Source organism: Notolepis coatsorum (assembly GCF_963971535.1).
Source record: "Notolepis coatsorum genome assembly, chromosome: 10".
Taxonomy (NCBI): Eukaryota; Metazoa; Chordata; class Actinopteri; order Aulopiformes; family Paralepididae; genus Notolepis; species Notolepis coatsorum.
In genome coordinates this window covers 24639370-24659575 of record NC_140174.1, presented here as the reverse complement: position 1 = coordinate 24659575, position 20206 = coordinate 24639370, and the positions used below count along the sequence as shown (strand labels likewise).

The window sequence follows — 20206 nt, the reverse complement described above, 5'->3', positions numbered from 1 at the left end:
TATGGATAATAATAATCATAAACGTTGAAACTCACGGCAGCTTCCTCTTACCATTGGGCGGTCACACTGGCGCAAACAGATCCCAGTTATGTGATGTTGATCTAGGTGATCCAGTTCCGGTTTGTATAATACTAATATACGTCCAATCATGTTGTTTATTGAGTTATGGCAACGGATCGATATGCACAGTGTCTGGATAGAGTCCCGCGAGCGATAGCGAGTGGCCGGACAGAATAGGGGACGGACTAAGCACTTCCGGCCACTTCCGGTTTTGGCAACTCGCCGATCGGCCACCCGGTGGCGATATTGAAGCGTTGCAGAGTTGAGCGGAGTCCTACAACACCAGCAAAGACTCCGTGGGTGAAATGTGAATACCATGACGAAAATATGAAATATTTATCTCAAAGACGCCGTAACCCGTCATTGGCAGATTACGCATGGCGAGGAATGACGTGTAAACACGTCATCAGCGGAGAAAGGGTTAACCCGGATACAGACCGGCTAGCCTAGCTTAAAACTCTGGCAGAGGTATTCTTGGCCAAAAGCCAGGCTAGTGGTCCGTATCCGCTTCCATTAATTTGTGCTAAGCTAGGTTAGCTCGCAGAGGGATAGCTTTCAACTGAACACACAGAGTTTGTGTTCCTTTAAATAATGCGTGGTGTGCCTTTTCCCCAGTTCAGCCGTGACAAGAACCCTCCCTCTCGAAACGAAAGCCCTTCAGAATCGCAAGTAGTTAGCGAGATCCGTTTGACAGCAGCACATTGGAATGTGTAGGGCCTTCTCGCGCCGGCTCTCAAGTCGGGACCGACGAGGACCGGTCGTGTAACATACCGATCGATTTGCCTCCGTTTGCTCGACACTTCCTTGGCAACGGTGCACGTCTGTGGGCTGTTCCGCCAGACCGACGCGCGGGTGAGGCGCCGAGAGGCTGTTTTTACACCCGAGTCACATAGGCCTAACTCAGCCATCGCCTCACTTTGCCCTACAAGGGATAATTAATTACATTGCGTCCCTTTGTATTGGGGGGAGACGCTCGAGTCGATACCGAGTGCTGATTTCAATCTATTACTTTTAATGAACAACGTGGACTTGGACCATTAGTTTGGGACCACTCTGACTGACTTCTAGTCCATTCTTCTCCATTAGAGAGAGATCCATAGAACATCCATCAGTGGGTGGAAAGAGGCAGAAACGTCATGTCGCGTTACTTTGACGTTCCGACGGGTTGACACGCTCCATACTCCGGACACTTAGTCCGACAGCCCCGCGCCGGCTTCCGATGGAGCTCGGGGTTGATCTAAGATACTTGTTGTTACTTTTAAAAGTCCCATAGTGTAGAAAGGGAGATTTCCATTTATTTATTTTTTATTATAAAGCAGATCTAGGTGCTGCATGAATGCTGCGAAAGTATAAAAATCGTTTGGACTTGATGTTACAACTACATGCTCATTTCATATCCATATTCCATCGAGTCTTTTAAATCTAAACTCAAAACCCATCTATACTCCCTGGCCTTCCCTGACTCACTCTGACTCTTGCCTTGCTTGTTGACCTTTTGTTTCTTTGTCTGTCCGTTGATTGTTTATATTTTCTGTTTATTCTATACTTTAGCACTTTCCTTTGTTTTTAGCTATGCGACTTACTGTGAAGCATTTTGGTTGACAAGTGTCATGTCTAAATGTGCTATACAAATACATTTGATTGATTGATTGATATGAATTGCTCAAAGCACATTAAAAAAAATCCTGGTTTTTATGCTCTCCTTCCGTGGTGATTGCCAGTGGGCATGAAGGATAGTGTAGTGAGAAAGTGATTACCGTAGATTAGATTAGATAAGATTCAAATGTATTGTCATTATTAGGGCTGTCTTAAATACTTCAAAGCTTCGAAGCTTCGTTTGATGGCACAAGCTTCGAACATAAAAAAAAAATCGAAGTAAAAGAAAAATATAAATAAAAATAAACTTTTTTGTAATTTTTTATTATTATTTTTTGCCTCAAATCTTGCGCCTCCATTCCAATGAAACTAAAGTAAGCGGCGCCTTCCCGCCTCCATTCAAATTAAACTAAAGTAAGCGGCGCCTCGACTCCACCTCTCTACAACAAGCACGTGGAGATTATCTGTGTTGAAAACAACAAGGACATGTGCAGCAGACATGTCGACGAAGAAGCGAAGCAATGCCGTTTGTTATTTAAGTTGGACAGATTTGTGTTCATTGTGCTGCTTTTTTAAAGTGTCCCGACCCATATAAAAATATGTCTTAATAAAACGTGCTTACCGGTAATTAAGTCGAATTCTGCCTTTGTCTCTATCAACTACATATAAATATTTATATAATTGTTTGCTTGATAGACGAAGGTTGCAACATAATAATGTAATGTCATGTCGTTGGCTGTGAGAGCAGCCCCACTGCACCCAGGCAGCGCAGCCGAGTGAAACCTTGTTGGCTGCGTCACAGTCACGAAAGGGGCTACTTAATTAATTAATCCAATCCACTTTATTTACAGAGCACATTTAAAAACAACAACGTTTACCAAAGTGCTGTACAAGTCCCACAACATGAGATTAAAAAAAAATATATATATATATATAATTTTTTTATTTATTTTTTTATTCGAAGCTTCGAATTAAAATCTAAGCTCGGCCCCAAAGCTTCGATTGCCAAAAAAAGCAATCATTATACATTACATTAAAAACATTAGTCATTACATTAGTCATTATACAGCACAAGTACAGTACAACGGAAAGAAGTTTGGTATCCAGAGTGCAAATGTAACAGTAAAGTCAAGTGCAATAGTAATATCAGTGTTTCCCATTAATTACCTAGACTGTGGCGGCCCTGTGAAAAAAAACTCTGATGAACCCAATACTGGTAAATGTATGTTCTGCAAAAAGATTATTCCAATTCCTGATCGCCATTCCAAATATCGATCGCGTTTATTGATCCAACGTTAGACCTTGAAACAGATAATCCATGCTGCTTTTGGTTGCCTCAATGAATGCAATAGTCTCAGGTAGGGCTGGGCGATATAACGATAACGATAAATATCGCGATATATTTTAATAATCTATATCGAATATCGAAATAAAAAAAAAATCAAGATCGTTTTTTTTTTTTTTTTTTTTGACCTGCGACAGGGCAGTTTTAAAACAGAAACAGTGGACAGACTTGTCTTTCTTGCCTGCAACTTAAAGTAATGGCTTTGCTTGTCCAAATGACAATACTGACCAAATTGAGATTTCTCTTTCTCTTGTCCATTTATTTTGTTTGCTTTCTAATTTAAAATACAGTTTGAAACCGTCTGTACACAGTAGGCTATGTGTGCTAGTAGAACTAGACTCCAGTCACGAGTCACGGTGCACATGTGCGGTGGTTTGTCCACCAAAAAAGCGCCAAAAGATCTAAAATAAACGAGCAGAGCCAGAACTGTTCAACTCCCCTGGAGCCACAGCCAGCAGAGAAGCCAGTTTACTTTCGCTTTTAAACCAGCTGCAGCCTGAGAACTGGAGTGTGAGGGGATGTAACACTAAAGATGGCGGCAATGACAAAGAATTGCTGCAAAATAAACATACATCTGTTGTTAAAAAAAAAAAAAAAAATTATACTTATAACAATTTCGATATTATGATAACATTATCATATCGTTATCGCGATATGATTTTTTTCCATATCGCCCAGCCCTAGTCTCAGGTTACATGGCTCAGAAGTAAAATGTGGAATCCGGAGTTTTTTTTTTCTCATGCATTTTCATTGACTCCAATCCAATGGGTGCAATACCATCCGGGAGACGATAGGGGGCGGTATTTGCCCTTTTCGAGGTCAGAGCCAGTCCCAATGATAACGTGAGGCTGGATGGATGAAAAATGAATGGATATCGCTAATAAAAGAAATAACGATTAAATAACGAGATTTCTCGTTGTTGGCACCCAATGTGTTAAAATGAAAAATAGTGCTTAGGAAAGTACTTGAAAGTCCTTGAATTTCATTTTGCAATGTCTGTGGGCACTGGGAATGGTGTAAAGAGATGGAGAGAGAGGGAGGGAGGGAGGGATAGACTGCTACGTTAATTGAACTAATTTGAAGAGAGACAGAAATCCCATTCAATATGGCCAAGGAGAGCCCTTTAGTTCATCGATCGGATCAAATATGGTGAATCGCTAACGGATTATTCATATTAAGATCTTTTTTTTATCAACCTATGTGCAACGTTTCATCCAGATCAGAAGTGTAGGAACTAGGGATGGTGCAGCCAGACACACTGATAACACCGGCAGAGAAATGGATTGCAGTGCAAACAATACCCCTGTGCACCGCATGTGTGTCTTTGTGTGTGTCAGTGTGTGCATGTGCGTGGGTGTGTGTGTGTGGGTGTAATAATCCCCAAGTGAAAGGTGATTTTCCATCTGCTTCCTCTGTCTCTATTAAAGGTCATTGGATGAGAGAAAACAGTCAACAGATGAACTCTGAGCCTGCGATGGTACAGAGGGAGGGGGGGAGAGACAGAGGGAGAGAGAGAGACAGAGAAGTGGAACATTAAAGATGGAATCTGTAACGCTGTAAAAACGGTGACCTCCTCTAAGCACTTTTTTTGTTTAGGTCTGACATGTGTGGTTTGGAGTGGAGCAGGGATGAGGGAGCGGTTGCTATTGCTGGCCACACCTCGGGACTCTCCGCCAAGAGCGGTCTGGAGAGATTCACAGTTGATAGAAAGCAAGAGAGAGGGAGAGAGAGGAGGGGAGGTGCAAAGAAAAAAAGAGACAGCTGTAAAGGAAGAAGGAGTGAAATGGGGAGAAGTGAAAGTGAGTAGGGAAAGTGAAACCAGGAAGTAAGTGAAGGAGACAAGTGAAGAGAGAGAGGAAGAGAAACGACAGATGGACAGATAGTGTGACTGGCCGGATTATTCTCTGAAATGCGGTTGTGGACACCGTGCTTTATCTCGACGCCCTTGTTCCTGGTGCCCTTGGGTGTGTGTGTGTGTGTTGTAATCCTCCATCCTATTTCACAAACACACACACATGCACTCACACACACACCCAGCCACGCTAGACAGTCAGTCACAAAGTTACCCACGCACAACCTTCACTTTATCAACCACCTACACACGCAAGCATGCACACGCACGCCACACACACACACACACACACGTCACACACACACACACACAGACACACACACACACACACACACGCACGCGCACACGCACACGCACACGCACACGCACACACACACACTGCATCAAAAATAACCCTCCCCAGAGCTCCAGTTGCTCGCTAGTGACAGGATGTAACCCAAATACCTCCCTCTCTGGCTGATTCACACACAAAAACGAGACGTTGTACACACAGAAATACACAAACGCACAGAGACGTAGAGACACAGAAAGACACACGTGCACACGACGTACACGTGTGTCCTGGATAACCGGCGAGCGACCCAGCTCTGGACGACCCGACCAATAAACCCAGATGTCTGGAGGGCGTGCGGTCCATCGTCCTTGAGCGAGGAGGAGGGGATGCGTCTCTTTGTCGGTGTCTCATTCCGTCACGCCTGATTGGACTTTGATTAGATTCTCTGTAGCTGATTGGTGTTTCATCTGGTGGGGTGGGGGAGGGGGGGAGGGGAGACTCTCTGCTCAGCCCTGCTTAGCTGCCACTTGAGCAGATGGAAAATAGCTCTGTTAATAAACGCCTCGTCCCCGAATACGAGCTGAGATAAATTGTTTACTTATATATATTACTTATATATATATATATATATATATATATATATATATATATATATATATATATATATATTGTATGTATTGAAAATGGAATGGTTTGCTAACGCTAGTATAGGTCAATTGGTCCCCAAACCCATGTCTGCACTGGCTCCCCATTGCTGCGCGAATCCGCTTCAAGGACCTCGACCTGGCATACCGTGCGGCAAAGGGAACCGCTCCCGCCTACCTCCGGTCAATGGTCTCTAACTACACACCCTCAAGACCCCTACGCTCTGCATCTTCTGGCCGCCTCAGACCTACTCCTATCCGAGCTCCAGGAGGGTCATCAAGGAGAAGCCGCCTTTTCTCAGTCCTTGCCCCACAATGGTGGAATGAACTGCCCACCCCAGTTAGGACAGCCGAAACCCAGCCGAAACCCGTCCAATCTTTCGCCGTCGACTAAAGATGCACTTCTTCAACCATTATCTGAAATGAAAAAATAATTATAATAGTAATCTCACCCTAACTAACTAACCTTACTGCCATGCACTTGTCCTAATATACTAACCTACACTGTAGCACTCAACACTTTGATGAACATTGTTACTCAGCTGATAGAGTTGTGCCCTTACTGATGACTTGTCGTACAGAACTTGTAAGTCTCTTTGGATAAAAGCATCAGCTAAATGACTAAATGTAAATGTCTCCGAAAACCCATATCGTATAGAAATAAGACTTTTCTGAACCCTGGTTCCTGAACAGAAATTCTTCGAAAAAGACATTTCAAATGAAATACATTCAGTATCGACCTCGAGAGGATCTTCAATATCGTGCTCAAAACATCACGCTCACATTCTGAGCTAACCGCTGTTCTCCCCCAGAGTGGCAAAAACAGTTGCTCGGAAACGGTGTAGCCGCGCGTTCCCTTGTTTTGAGGACAAGTAGCCGCGCGCTCCCTTGTTTTGAGGACAAGCGTGCGTCCCCAGCCGCTCTCGTCTGCGACTCTGTGATGAACGAGCGATTTGATTGAATACATTCCACTCGGGCAGCCAGCAGCGAGCCAATTAGCAACATGGAGTTAGTTTTCTCTGTGCCGCGGGTTAAATTAGCAGTAATAGCCCGCTAACTAGGAGGCAGACGAGCCCGACTCGTCCAATGTGATTGATTCTCAGTATGGAGAAATTATGCAAATAAACGCTTGAGTGAAAATCTTTCATAAAGATCCGCTCAAGGGACCGTAGAAAACGGCACAGATGAATTGCACATTTCACCGACAGCTGGATAGCTCTCTGTCTGTCTGTCTGTCTGTCTGTCTGTCTGTCTGTCTGTCTGTCTGTCTGTCTGTCTGTCTGTCTGTCTGTCTGTCTGTCTGTCTGTCTGCCTTGTCTTGTCTTTTTGTTCATTCTTCAGCATCCCCGATTGTGTCTGAATGTCTTGCCTTTGTCTGTTTTTCCAGCACTATAATGTCTGGTCTACTAGTCTTTTTGGGCATCCATCTGCCCATCTGTCGACTACTCAATCAATCAATCAATCAAATTTATTTATAAAGCACATTTCACATGACGCGTGTCAACCAAAGTGCTGTACAGAGGGTAAATACATAAATACATAAGATACATATAGACAACAATCACACTCCGTTTTATGGGAGGGCACACAGGCAAACACATAGAAAAACAGGGCATGAGTCAGTGAAGGGGAAAGGCTAGTAGGTAGAAGTGGGTTTTGAGCCTCGATTTGAAGGCATCTATCGAGGGGGCGAGCCTAATGGAGGTGGGGATGCTGTTCCACAGTTCAGGGGCTGCGACAGCAAAGGCACGGCCCCCCCTGAGCTTGAGGTTAGACCTCCGGACTGTCAGGAGCCTCTGATCGGCTGACCTGAGGGACCTGGTGTTGGAATAGGGGGATAGGAGGTCTGAGATGTAGGAGGGTGTGTGACCATTAAGGGCTTTAAAAACAAATAGGAGAACCTTAAAATCTATCCTGTAGCGTACTGGGAGCCAATGAAGGGAGGCAAGGACAGGGGTGATGTGGTCTCTCTTGCGGGTCCATCCATCCATCCATCCATCCATCCATCCATCCATCCATCCATCCATCCATCCATCCATCCATCCATCCATCCATCCATCCATCCATCCATCCATCCATCCATCCATCCATCCATCCATCCATCTATCCATCCAATCTGTTGTTCATGATCGATTGTCTCTTTATCCGGTCCACTGACTTTTAACTCTCTCTCTATCTCTCTCCCCCGTCTCTCCTTCCTCTCTCAAACCCAACATTTCCCCCTCCCCTCCCCTCCCTCCCTCCCTCCCTCCCTCCCTCCCTCCCTCCCTCCCTCCCTCCCTCCCTCCCTCCCTCCCTCCCTCCCCAGGTTCCTGAGTGCCCTGGCCGTGTTGGCGGAGCGTCCCGAGCTGGTGGAGAGGGTGATGATCACGCGGACCATCTGTCCGGAGGGGGCGTACCAGGTGCGTCTGTGTAAGGACGGCACGTGGACCACGGTGCTGGTGGACGACATGCTGCCCTGCGACGACTACGGCTACCTGCTCTTCTCCCAGGTACGCCGGGGCATCTGTGGGACGTTTGATCACTCTCAATTTAAGGCCTTAAAGGGTACTTCAAGTTTAGTGTTATTTGTCACATATAAGGTACATGTGTGATGTACATTGCAGTGAATTGCTTGGTTCTGTATGAGATTGTGCTTCATAGAGAAAAAGACCAAACACTATACACACAACATTTGGTAATAAATAGATCAAATATAGTGTAGTGTTAAAAAGTGTTTGAGATAATATTAAATATATTAAATATTGCGTGGATCGTGTGAGAATAAAAATTGGCATGCAAGTGCAGCCGCCAGTTCAGCGGTGCTGTATTTTATCAAAATAAATGAGCTAGTATGGTCGTGAAATTGGTATTACATTTTGCTCTAAGTGGTATTAACCACTTAAGCATCGGGCAAAAATGGGGCTAGTTGTTTATTTTCTTTTACTATTGCATACCCAAAGTAATTTGTGATTTATTATACTTTATACTTATAGCACATGCATGAGTCAAAAATCACTTTGAGTGCTAATGAAATAGAGTAACAGAGGTTTGAACACACTGAAGTAAAAGTTTTGTGTACTCACATTTCTGTTTACTTGTTGCCAGATGCCTGATTTTAAGTTCCAGCTGAGAGGTAGGAGCTGGAAAATATAACGGTTCCATAGCCTGAAGTCTTATGTAGTACAGGTTTATAACAATCCCACGAAAAATGTGTAGAGTTTTTGTAATGTGTGTACCGGCGTTAATTCGGCATGATTATCCAAAATGGCCGTCCGCTGCCATTCATTTCGAGGCTCGAGTCAAAACAATGTTTCGTCATGTAACTCGAGGCTGAAAGCATGCAATAGGTCAAGAGGGGTGTCGATCGAACGGCGGGAAGTTTAAAATGTCCAACAATGTATTGAATGATCGAGAGAAACACAGCCCGGAGTCGGTAGACGAGCGCAAAGTGCCGCGACCTGCGCGAGCGTGCGTGGCGGCTCGTATATGGGCCGACCGATGTTTAAGTCTCGTTGAAACCGGCAGATACCCTGTACGTGCTCTTAACTCATTCAGGGCCATACCCGACATTTCTCTGGTTATCTCGCCAGCGGTTGAGCGTCATACCCGAGATTTCTCGGGTTTTGATCCTTTGATCTTTTTCCTATGATCCCTGTTCTAAACCATCCGGATCATTCTATGTGTCCCTGGCTCGTTTACCTACGTTGGAATTGCAATGCCGATCGAATCTCACCAGGTGGCAGTATCGCCTACCTTTTGAACTCAGAAAGAAATGGATCAGGAGAGGCAATGAATGAACCGGACTATCGAGACTCGTTCTGAGTGGGAGGAGCTCTTCCAAAGCAATCGCTAGCAGATCTGCTCGCCTCAAAACCTATAGTGTCCCGTAAACACGTGTAATTACATATAAACGAGTAATCGTGATCGCCGATGGGATCATTGGAATTATTCTTTTTGGATTACCTTCTGGCTAAGGTAAGGACCCCCTATGTCTATTTTACCGAACCTGAAACATGTTTATGTAACGATCACAGTTCTGTGTTTTACCGGACGTAAAAAACATGCTTGACAAACACGATCACAGTTTTGAGTTGAAACTACCCACCCCCCCTTGATAATTTTGTGAAGGCACATGTGTACATGATATATACCTTTGATTTGGGAGTATTTGGGGTTTCAGGGGATCAACCAGAACGGTTTGGGCTTATTGCATATAACGCGTTTTATCTTGCGATCTATGGAAAAAGACTGCATTATCTTGGAAATGGACGATGTTTAGCGTGTAATAAACTACAAACTACTACAGTCTTTTTTACATGTTGGACTAGAAATAGTGTCTGTCAAATGAGCCATACTATTGTCTCCATAGCTATAATATAGAATATACAAAGATCGTGAAATACCGCGAAAATGGTCATGAAAAGCTGGCGCTAGGCAGTGAAGGATTGGGGAAGCCTATGGCGCTCAATGTGTTAAGAATGTATCGCCATGTGTCAAGTCTAGACATGGCATGAACACTGTAGTAGCCGCCCACACTCACCACTGCTCCCTTTCACACCTTCACAATGCTGAGGCTCTCAAAATAATTTTTTATTATTATTATTATTATAATAATATATTTTTTTATATACTTCCGAGCCAGAGATATGGGACTTTCCCTTACCATAGATAGACTCCCTCCTAACCTGATTGGTTTGTTACACAGAACCATCTGGGAAGTCTTCTTGGAAGCTGCCTGGAAAAAGGGCAGGCGATTGGACGAACCAACTGTCCATCACCCTCTATCACGGGCTAACTTCAACCAATCGGTAGACGATTCCTGCCGTCTTGTGTAAGGAATACGAATGCCACAAAAAAAGATTCGATTTTTTTTGTAGTAGCTACCAGTAGTTCCTCACTGTGGTTTCAGCCACAAGCGCTTCATTTGAAGCCTGACAAAGATCCAGCCGCCTTCGCAAGATTACCCCCCCCCCCCGCCCCCAAACAGTAAAACCTACAGTAAAACCAGTGCTTTGCGCTGTCCTCTCCTCGTTTGATCATTTTGCTATTCAGCCTGTGTAGATTCAACCATGCACAATTACGAGAAGTATGTAATTTAGAGGTTGACTGCATGGCTGAAAAGCTCCCTGGTTGCTGCTTGGGGTTTTAAACCATCCCTGTGGGTTTTAATACAATGTTGCGTCTCTCACGACTAATTCTCACAGCGGGCGGCACTTGAAATGTTTCCATGAGACAAAGAGAATGATTTTGATGCGCAAATCACATTTTGTGAAGAGAGAGAGAGAGAGATTGTCCTAACCCAGTTGTACAATAAAGACCAAGCATGGCTTTGTCAGTATTCCAATGTACAGCCCCACCCAACCCCACCCCACCTACCCAACCTCCTCCAATGTACAGTTTCTATGTCAAATGTATGTCAGTATTCCAATGTACAGTGCCCCCCCCCCCTACCCAACCCCCCCCCCCCCCCCCCCCCCTCCAATGTACAGCCCCACCCCACCTACCCAACCTCCCCCAATGCACAGTTTCTATGTCAAATGTATATACACTCTTTTTCTGGATTTTTTTAGTATCACAAACAGTACTGTATTTGAAAATCTGGTATGTCATAAATGTAAAGATGTAGCAGTACTGTCTATCTGTATGTCGTGTGTGTCATAATTTTATGATGAATTGAAAATGGGGGACCCTGATGGAAACAAGACGAAAGTCTTTCTCAGGTCTGCATCCTCTTAACAATTGTATGTATTGAGCTGTACTGTACTGTACCCATTCTGCAATCTGTTAATAAACTTTTCAATCAATCAATCAAAGAGAGAGAGAGAGAGACAGAGGGATGGATGGATGCGTGTTGGAAGAGAGGCGGACCGTGTGTGCGCAGTCTAACGCAGGCCGAGGCCTTGGAGTGCAGGTAGACGTGGGTGAGAACATTGACATTCGGTCAGGCACGCGCGGACCTGAGAGCATTCCTTTAAGCACACGCACACAGACCTGAGAGCATTCCTTTAAGCACACACACACACACACACACACACACACACACACACACACACACACACACACACACACACACACAGACCTGAGAGCATTCCTTTAAGCACACACACACACACACACACGCACACACACACACGCACACAGACCTGAGAGCATTCCTTTAAGCACACACACATGCACATTGCACACACACTCACACAGACCTGAGAGCATTCTTTTAAGCACAAGCACACACAGACACACACACAGAGACCTAAGAGCATTATTTTAAGCACACACACAGCGCATTCTTATCTTCTCTGATTACATAATGCTGATATTTCCTTCCCAACTAATTTCCATACATATATACTATATCAAACAAAACACACCACTGAGCGAGAGTACAAACTAGGGCTGAGAGGTGGACTGAATATTAAGGTATGGTCATAGATCTCTGTGCAAAGGCATGGGTTTTTAATATACCGTCGTCAATGATGTATACAAATTGTAAAATTATACATGATTTTTTTTTGTTTATAATCTAAAACATTCCTTGCAGCAGTATTATAGGGATTTGGGGACACGATTCAGTTTAAAATCGTCCCGTTTGAATGAAAAGGCACCGTGACGATAGAGAATGTTTGTGTACTTCTCCTTCTTCCAGCATGACGGCCTGTAACATAGCAACCATTGTTTTGCACATGGCAACAGAAGACAGGAAAACAACGGTTGCTATGTGTTGATATGAGAAATATGTCATAACAAAAAACGTAATCATTTGGTTTTATTACTGGATCAGTGGTTCCACGCTTTTCCACTGTTTTACCTACTCTACCACTGCACAGAAATGAGGCATTTTGTTTTGAAAGTGGTTACCAATGGTTACAGGCAGCCATACTGGAAGAAATAACTACACAAACATTCCATGCAAGGCTTCTATTGGATTACCAATAAAATAAGTCAAAAAGTCAAAGTTACACTGTTTATTGTTCTCATATTTTTATATTCAGATCTAATTGTATTGCATATATTTATGCCTTTCTACTATTTCCCTGCCCATACCTGTACCCCCCCTCCCCCCTCCCCCATGCTGCTATGGTGTCAGAATTTCCCCAAGGGGATCAATAAAGGAATATGTTATCTTATCATGCTATAATTAGCAAATATTGTTAAACCGTCAAAAGTAATACAAATGTTGTGACATCGTACCTTGACCCCAATGACCCAGTGTTGTAGTCCAGTCACTAAATCTTGAGGTTGAGTCTCGAGTCCTCAGTGTTCGAGTCCAAGTCCGAGTCACCAAAGAACAGCCAGAGTCGAGTCCGAGTCGAGCCCCCATTACCCTAGTCCGAGTCCAAGTCATCAAGGTTGAGTCCACTCCACTCTGGCAGTCAAAGAGCTGACATACAAATAAAAAAAGGTCTACATTAAACATAAATGACACAGCGGTCACCAAAGGGAATTCATTTACTTTGTGACACAATAGCCAAACAAATGCACTAGCCATCAATATATTATGCCAAATGATTAGAGTAGTTTTATATATATATTTTTTAATAACTGTATTTATCAATTAACAAGTCTGAGTCCTCGTCTGCACCTTTCCGAGTCCGAATGCAGTCAATGCGCGAGTCCAAGTCCAAGTCCGAGTCATCAGTGCTCAAGTCCAAGCCGAGTCACAAGTCCTGAAAATCAGTCCAGGACTCTGACTCGAGTGCTACAACACTGCCTTGACCATATTGCCCTTCAGTGATTCCCAGCCAGGTTGCCATGTCTGACTCTAACCCTCTCTCCCTCCCTCCCTCCCTCCAGGCCCAGAGGAAGCAGCTGTGGGTGGCGTTGATAGAGAAGGCGCTGGCCAAGCTCCACGGCTCCTACTTCGCCCTGCAGGCGGGGCGTGCCATCGAGGGCCTGGCCACGCTGACCGGGGCCCCCTGCGACTCCCTCATGCTGCAGGTCAGCTCCACCAACCCCCGCGAGGAGCCCATCGACAACGACCTCATCTGGGCCAAGATGCTGAGCTCCAAGGAGGCCGGGTAAGAGGCCAGGGCCAGGGGATCCTAAAGGAGAGAGAGAGGGTGTTTTTATTTTTTTGTCCAGACCGCAGGAAGGCTTGAGAGGGAGTAGTGGAGACACACTGGAAAGGTTTTATTTATTCTTATTCTGTTTATTTGCATTTCTCATTTTACAAACAATTAGTGCTGTATACATTTCTTTTTAGTATTACAAAACATAGAAGGTACTAACATTACATACATATACACACTTACATTAAAACAATAGCCTCCGAGTGCACCTAGCCTCCCAGTGCACCTAGCCTCCCAGTGCACCTAGCCTCCCAGTGCACCTAGCCTCCCAGTGCACCTAGCCTCCCAGTGCACCTAGCCTCCCAGTGCACCTAGCCTCCCAGTGCACCTAGCCTCCCAGTGCACCTAGCCTCCGAGTGCACCTAGCCTCCCAGTGCACCTAGCCTCCCAGTGCACCTAGCCTCCCAGTGCACCTAGCCTCCGAGTGCACCTAGCCTCCCAGTGCACCTAGCCTCCCAGTGCACCTAGCCTCCCAGTGCACCTAGCCTCCCAGTGCACCTAGCCTCCGAGTGCACCTAGCCTCCCAGTGCACCTAGCCTCCCAGTGCACCTAGCCTCCGAGTGCACCTAGCCTCCCAGTGCACCTAGCCTCCCAGTGCACCTAGCCTCCCAGTGCACCTAGCCTCCCAGTGCACCTAGCCTCCCAGTGCACCTAGCCTCCCAGTGCACCTAGCCTCCCAGTGCACCTAGCCTCCGAGTGCACCTAGCCTCCCAGTGCACCTAGCCTCCCAGTGCACCTAGCCTCCCAGTGCACCTAGCCTCCCAGTGCACCTAGCCTCCCAGTGCACCTAGCACCCCAGTGCACCTAGCCTCCCAGTGCACCTAGCCTCCCAGTGCACCTAGCCTCCCAGTGCACCTAGCCTCCGAGTGCACCTAGCCTCCCAGTGCACCTAGCCTCCCAGTGCACATAGCCTCCCAGTGCACCTAGCACCCCAGTGCACCTAGCCTCCGAGTGCACCTAGCCTCCCAGTGCACCTAGCACCCCAGTGCACCTAGCCTCCCAGTGCACCTAGCCTCCCAGTGCACCTAGCCTCCGAGTGCACCTAGCCTCCCAGTGCACCTAGCCTCCGAGTGCACCTAGCCTCCCAGTGCACCTAGCCTCCCAGTGCACCTAGCCTCCCAGTGCACCTAGCCTCCGAGTGCACCTAGCCTCCCAGTGCACCTAGCCTCCCAGTGCACCTAGCCTCCCAGTGCACCTAGCACCCCAGTGCACCTAGCCTCCCAGTGCACCTAGCACCCCAGTGCACCTAGCACCCCAGTGCACCTAGCCTCCCAGTGCACCTAGCACCCCAGTGCACCTAGCACCCCAGTGCACCTAGCACCCCAGTGCACCTAGCACCCCAGTGCACCTAGCACCCCAGTGCACCTAGCACCCCAGTGCACCTAGCACCCCAGTGCACCTAGCACCCCAGTGCACCTAGCACCCCAGTGCACCTAGCACCCCAGTGCACCTAGCACCCCAGTGCACCTAGCACCCCAGTGCACCTAGCACCCCAGTGCACCTAGCACCCCAGTGCACCTAGCACCCCAGTGCACCTAGCCAAAGGGTGACGTCCGTCCGCACGGCGTTATGCACCTTTATGTTCCAGACTGAGAAGAGTGAGAGACTTATTTTAGACCATGGCACGTGGGACGTGTCTTGCAGGGTCCTTAGGTCCAAATTCAGATCTCCATCAACTCCCTCTCTCTCTCTCTGCTTCTCTCTCTCTCCATCTCTTTGTCTCTTTATACCATTTATAGCGGAATGTTATATTTTTATTATATTTTTTAATGACCTTGATTCATTTATCTTCCTCTCTCTCTCTCCCTCTCTCTCTGTCGATCTATCTCTCTGTCTCTTTTTCTCTCCCTCCCCCTCTCTTTCTTACACTCCCTTACTCCCTCCCCTCTCTCTCTCTCTCTATCTCTCTCCCTCTCTCTGTCTATCTCTCTCTGTCTCTTTTTCTCTCCCTCCCCCTCTTTCTTACACTCCCTTACTCCCTCCATCCCTCCCTCTCTCTTTCTTACACTCTCTTGCTCTCTCTTTCTTACACTCTCTTTCTCTCTCTCTCTCTCTCTCTCTCTCTCTCTCTCTCTCGCTCTCCCTCTCTCTCATCTTTCCTGACATCTCTCAACAATGTGCTATCTAATAAAAGCAGCGGCGCCTTTGTAAGTGACTAACCGCTCGTCATAATGAGTGAATGTTATGCGGGGTGAACATGGCTGATGAGAAGAGACAGGGAGGCGTGAGGGAGCTGACCTTCTGCCACGTCGCTGTTCTTGTGATAAACTAAACTAGGCAACTGTGATATGTGATGATGTTCACAGGGCATACAGACCCTCATCTGCACCTGCATTATTTACTCATATTTTTATATTCAGTTAATTATATTGTTGACACTGTTTATTTCTTCTCATATTTTTATATTCGGATCACATTTTATTGCCTATATTTATGTCTTTCTACTATTACCCTGCCCATACCTGTACCTCCCCTCCCCCATCCTGCTATGACACCCGAATACCCCCAGGGGGATCAATAAAGGAATAGTTCATCTCATCTTAAGTGAGCGGACTGTATTTGTGGAGCGCTGGAATGACCGCATGGTGTTGTCACCGCGTCTCAGGTTCCTGATGGGCGCGTCGTGTGGAGGAGGCAACATGAAGGTGGACGACGCGGCGTACGAGTCCCTGGGTCTCCGGCCTCGACACGCCTACTCCATCCTGGACGTGCGGGACGTGCAGGGCTACAGGTACGACCGAGCACTTCCATGTCTTAGGGCACAGGCATCGGTTTGGCGTAGGGGGATGTAACGATTCGACCACACAATTGGGACAAAATGTTTTGAGGTGTCATAAAAGCACCATTGACCATGGTTTTATTGGATTGGATTCAAATATATTTGTTTTTGTTTTTATGTAAATGCGATGGAAGAGACGGTAATTGACGGTAATTCTATACCTCTTATTTGCAGTGAGAACATCACCCCAAGTGATGAATTCACACATCATTATGCCTAGAAACTAAATGGATATAAACACTTTAATTCCTCTCAGAAATGATCAGTTCTATAGGCCGATATCGCGCGGCGGATGTCTTTCCCGCTGTCATATCAATACGTCACGACGCCTCCTTCGTTGTGTTTTTACAGCCTCAAATGAGAAGTGACAACAGATAACATAACCCAGTCTCACACGTCCTTCAGAGTTTTCACAGCCGAGACAGATGGACGTGGCAAACGTTGGCTAACGTTGGTGTTTATTTAACGGATAGTAATTGCTGTCGTTATTATCGACTCCCCAACGTGAGTTAAATTAATATGTGACTTCCTAAAAGCCATGGGCATCTCGTCTAAATGGACTGCGATTATAATGGAGCTTTTATCCAACGTTTATCCAGCGTTACGACTTGTGCCTCACATTCGGCAATTTGCTCACACATTCACACACCGACCGCGCGAGGTGCCAACCATGCTCATCGGGAGCAATTAGGGGTTAAGCGTCTCGCTCAAGGACACTCTGACACGCTGCCGGGAGGAGCCGGAGTCTAACCGCAGACCTTCCGATTACCAGACGACCGCTCTACCCCCTGAGCCACTGTCGCCACCGTCATGTACAGCATTATAAGGAGTGGCCTCTACTGTGTGAACTCACCGTCTAAACTGATACAGTATTAGATTGTCTCTTGTATACTGCACTGCAGATGCTAACTGCAGTGACTACGCACACAGTGAAACTGAGGAAAATGGCTTTAAAGTTATTTGACTATCCAGTGATTTAGTTACTGCAATTCTTTATAAAAAATTTCTCCAAAACAGAGCAAGAGATTGAGGAGTTCAATTTCACTCATAACTACATTTTGTAGTTTTTGTAGTTACTGTTGCTGTGTAGTTACTGCTTCTACAGGCCAGTATAGTTATTTATAAACCTAACCCTTACCGTAACCTCGCTAGAGACCCCCGCCTCACCCTAACCTTAAAAAAGGAGAGGGAGAAGACGTTTATGAACAGTGAGTTGTCAACCGAAATTAACATTATAGATTTTCAACTGATTTGTGCCTCATCGAGTGGGGCCATAAAAGCACATCTCTCTACATATCGACTGGTTTAACAGCTTCCACCGTTAACGTTAGTGTGATATAATACAATCACCGGCTTGGGGATAACTCGAGGTCTCAAGAGTGACGGGTAGAAATATTCCTCCAGATGATAAAATCTGCCCGCCGTGAACCACTTCCCCACCCCGCCGCCGTAAGGTTACGCGAGGTAGAGCCCTAATATATCAACTGTAAAACACGTCTCGCGTCGCGGCCGGGAAGTGAATCCGCTCTGTGACTTTACCGGTGAAATAGGAGGATCTTTCTTGTTTAAAACCGGACGTGTTGTCGAGGCCACTCGGAAACGGGGCACTAAGGGGTTAAACGAAAGCCCTCGTTTGATGTGAACACGGAGGCCTCGCCGTAGACGCCTGCCTGCGAGAGGAACTCCAGAATAGCAGTAAATCCCTGAGGTAATTTGCTCAACGGCCGTGCAGAGCCCACTCTAATTTGCCACTGGAGAAGCAATCTGACAGGGAGATATTGAGCCCCGGCACTTGTGTGTGAAGTACTGTAAGTTGGAGGAGAGCAAAACTGGAGGAGAAAATAGTTCCTTTTTGTTTTGTGTGTGTGTCTGTGTGTCTGTGTGTCTGTGTGTGTGTGTGTGTGTAGTACTAGCAGCAGCCCCCCAGACACTTTTTCAATCATAACTCATAATGTCCTCGGTCACAGCGATTGCATGATTGTGTCGCTCTCCAACAGAAATTCATTCATTTCGAATGAGAGAATCTATTACCGATGCATTGCGTTGCATTTCATTTGGATGTGTCCCGCTTTCGCGTTGGAGCGTGCATGTGGGCTGAACCGGCTGTCGTCATTTAGCGCTATGCCGTGTCGTCACGATGAAATCATCTGTGAATCAAAGATGTAAAGAAAATATATATATATTATTGACGCACTAAAATCAAAGTTCTACTAAGCAGCAAAGTGTGTAACGAGCAGGCTCGATTTTTACGAGTGTAGCAGTTTATGTTGAGTTTTAATCACAGGGATAATAACCCACACAATTTACGTCAAGAGCAACAGCACATTTGGTCAATAACCACTCCTGGCCTGTTTTTCCTTTGGAGATATGGAAATGAAATTAATGATGAAACTGGACTCGAAGAAGTGTTTATTTGTAGCACATATTGCTACATGCGGCGTACACACACATGCGAGATGTGGGACACATAGGACACACACATTTTTTGGGCCATCCTGTCGTTTCCCCCCCCCCCCCCCCCCCCCCATGGGCAGCCGGGAGCAGAAAATCGGTGCAGAAAAGTACACCAGAATGCAGGAAATGAAGTGTTTGATGCTCAGAATCTCTTGGGGGAGGACCCCCAGACCCTGCGCTTAAAGTGCCCCCCCCCCCCCCCCCCCCCTGTTGAAACCAAACCTACACCCCTGTGTGAATGTGTGAGTGAGCTGGTGGATGTGAGGCATAAATTGTAAAGCGCTTTGGATAAAAAGTGTTCTATAACTGCAGTCCATTTATACCATGTTGTGTTGTCCTCACCTGCACTGTGTTCACTCTCTCTGTCTCTTTTCATCCCCTCCCTCCACCCCCACCCCCCAGGTTGTTGCGACTGCGTAACCCATGGGGTAGATTCTCGTGGAACGGCAGCTGGTCGGACGAGTGGGCCGACTGGCCCCAGCACCTGCGTCACGAGCTGATGGCCCACGGCAGCAGCGAGGGCGTGTTCTGGATGGAGTACACGGACTTCATCAAGTAAGGCCACGTTTGCACTTCAAAAGGGCACTTCAAAGCTCTTTTCTTATTATGCGCATAATCTCACGCCTAAACCGAAACCGCTCAACGGGTTTGTTAGGAATTGAAATTTTTTTTTGTTATTGAGTTATTGAGGGTAAAATTTGTTTGAATTTGTCCTCCCAGGTGTTTTACGATCTGGAGGACACTCCATTCCATCTCGTGTCGACTCGCTTGCAGCTATAAACAGCTCAGTGAAATGATGAAGGGGATCAAATCATGGACCGTAACCTGGCTATACTGCTGGAGAAATATAGTTTACATGTTAATAAGTCGTTAAATATACAAATATACGTTTTCATAATTTTCTTTCATTTTCAAACCTTTATTTCAACTCGTTAATTAAAGCCACTGAGGTTACCCTCATTTACAGCGATGACGAGCTTATAAAACAAGACAGTTTATCAGCAATTTCATACATAAATAAGTCAAAATAATACACAATAAATAATGAGAACACACAGTGATCGGAGATCATACTTTTAACAATTAGACAACAATAGAAGGAAGAAAAAGCATACAACCCAGTATCTAATGAACCGAAGACCAAAATGTTGGTG

The 20206-nt window shown here is 46.0% G+C and overlaps 1 protein-coding gene across 1 annotated transcript in view; it reads left to right on the top strand.

The window, feature by feature from the left end:
• The window catches only part of capn15 (calpain 15), a gene marked incomplete at its 5' end in the record, with an annotated part of 132473 nt that overhangs the window by 69074 nt on the left and 43193 nt on the right, over positions 1 to 20206 (top strand). The window contains 4 exons of the mRNA XM_084322971.1: positions 8080 to 8263; positions 13545 to 13768; positions 16425 to 16550; positions 19455 to 19607. Of these exons, the coding sequence (XP_084179097.1) occupies positions 8080 to 8263; positions 13545 to 13768; positions 16425 to 16550; positions 19455 to 19607 (687 nt within the window). The remainder of the gene's footprint in view (positions 1 to 8079; positions 8264 to 13544; positions 13769 to 16424; positions 16551 to 19454; positions 19608 to 20206) is intronic.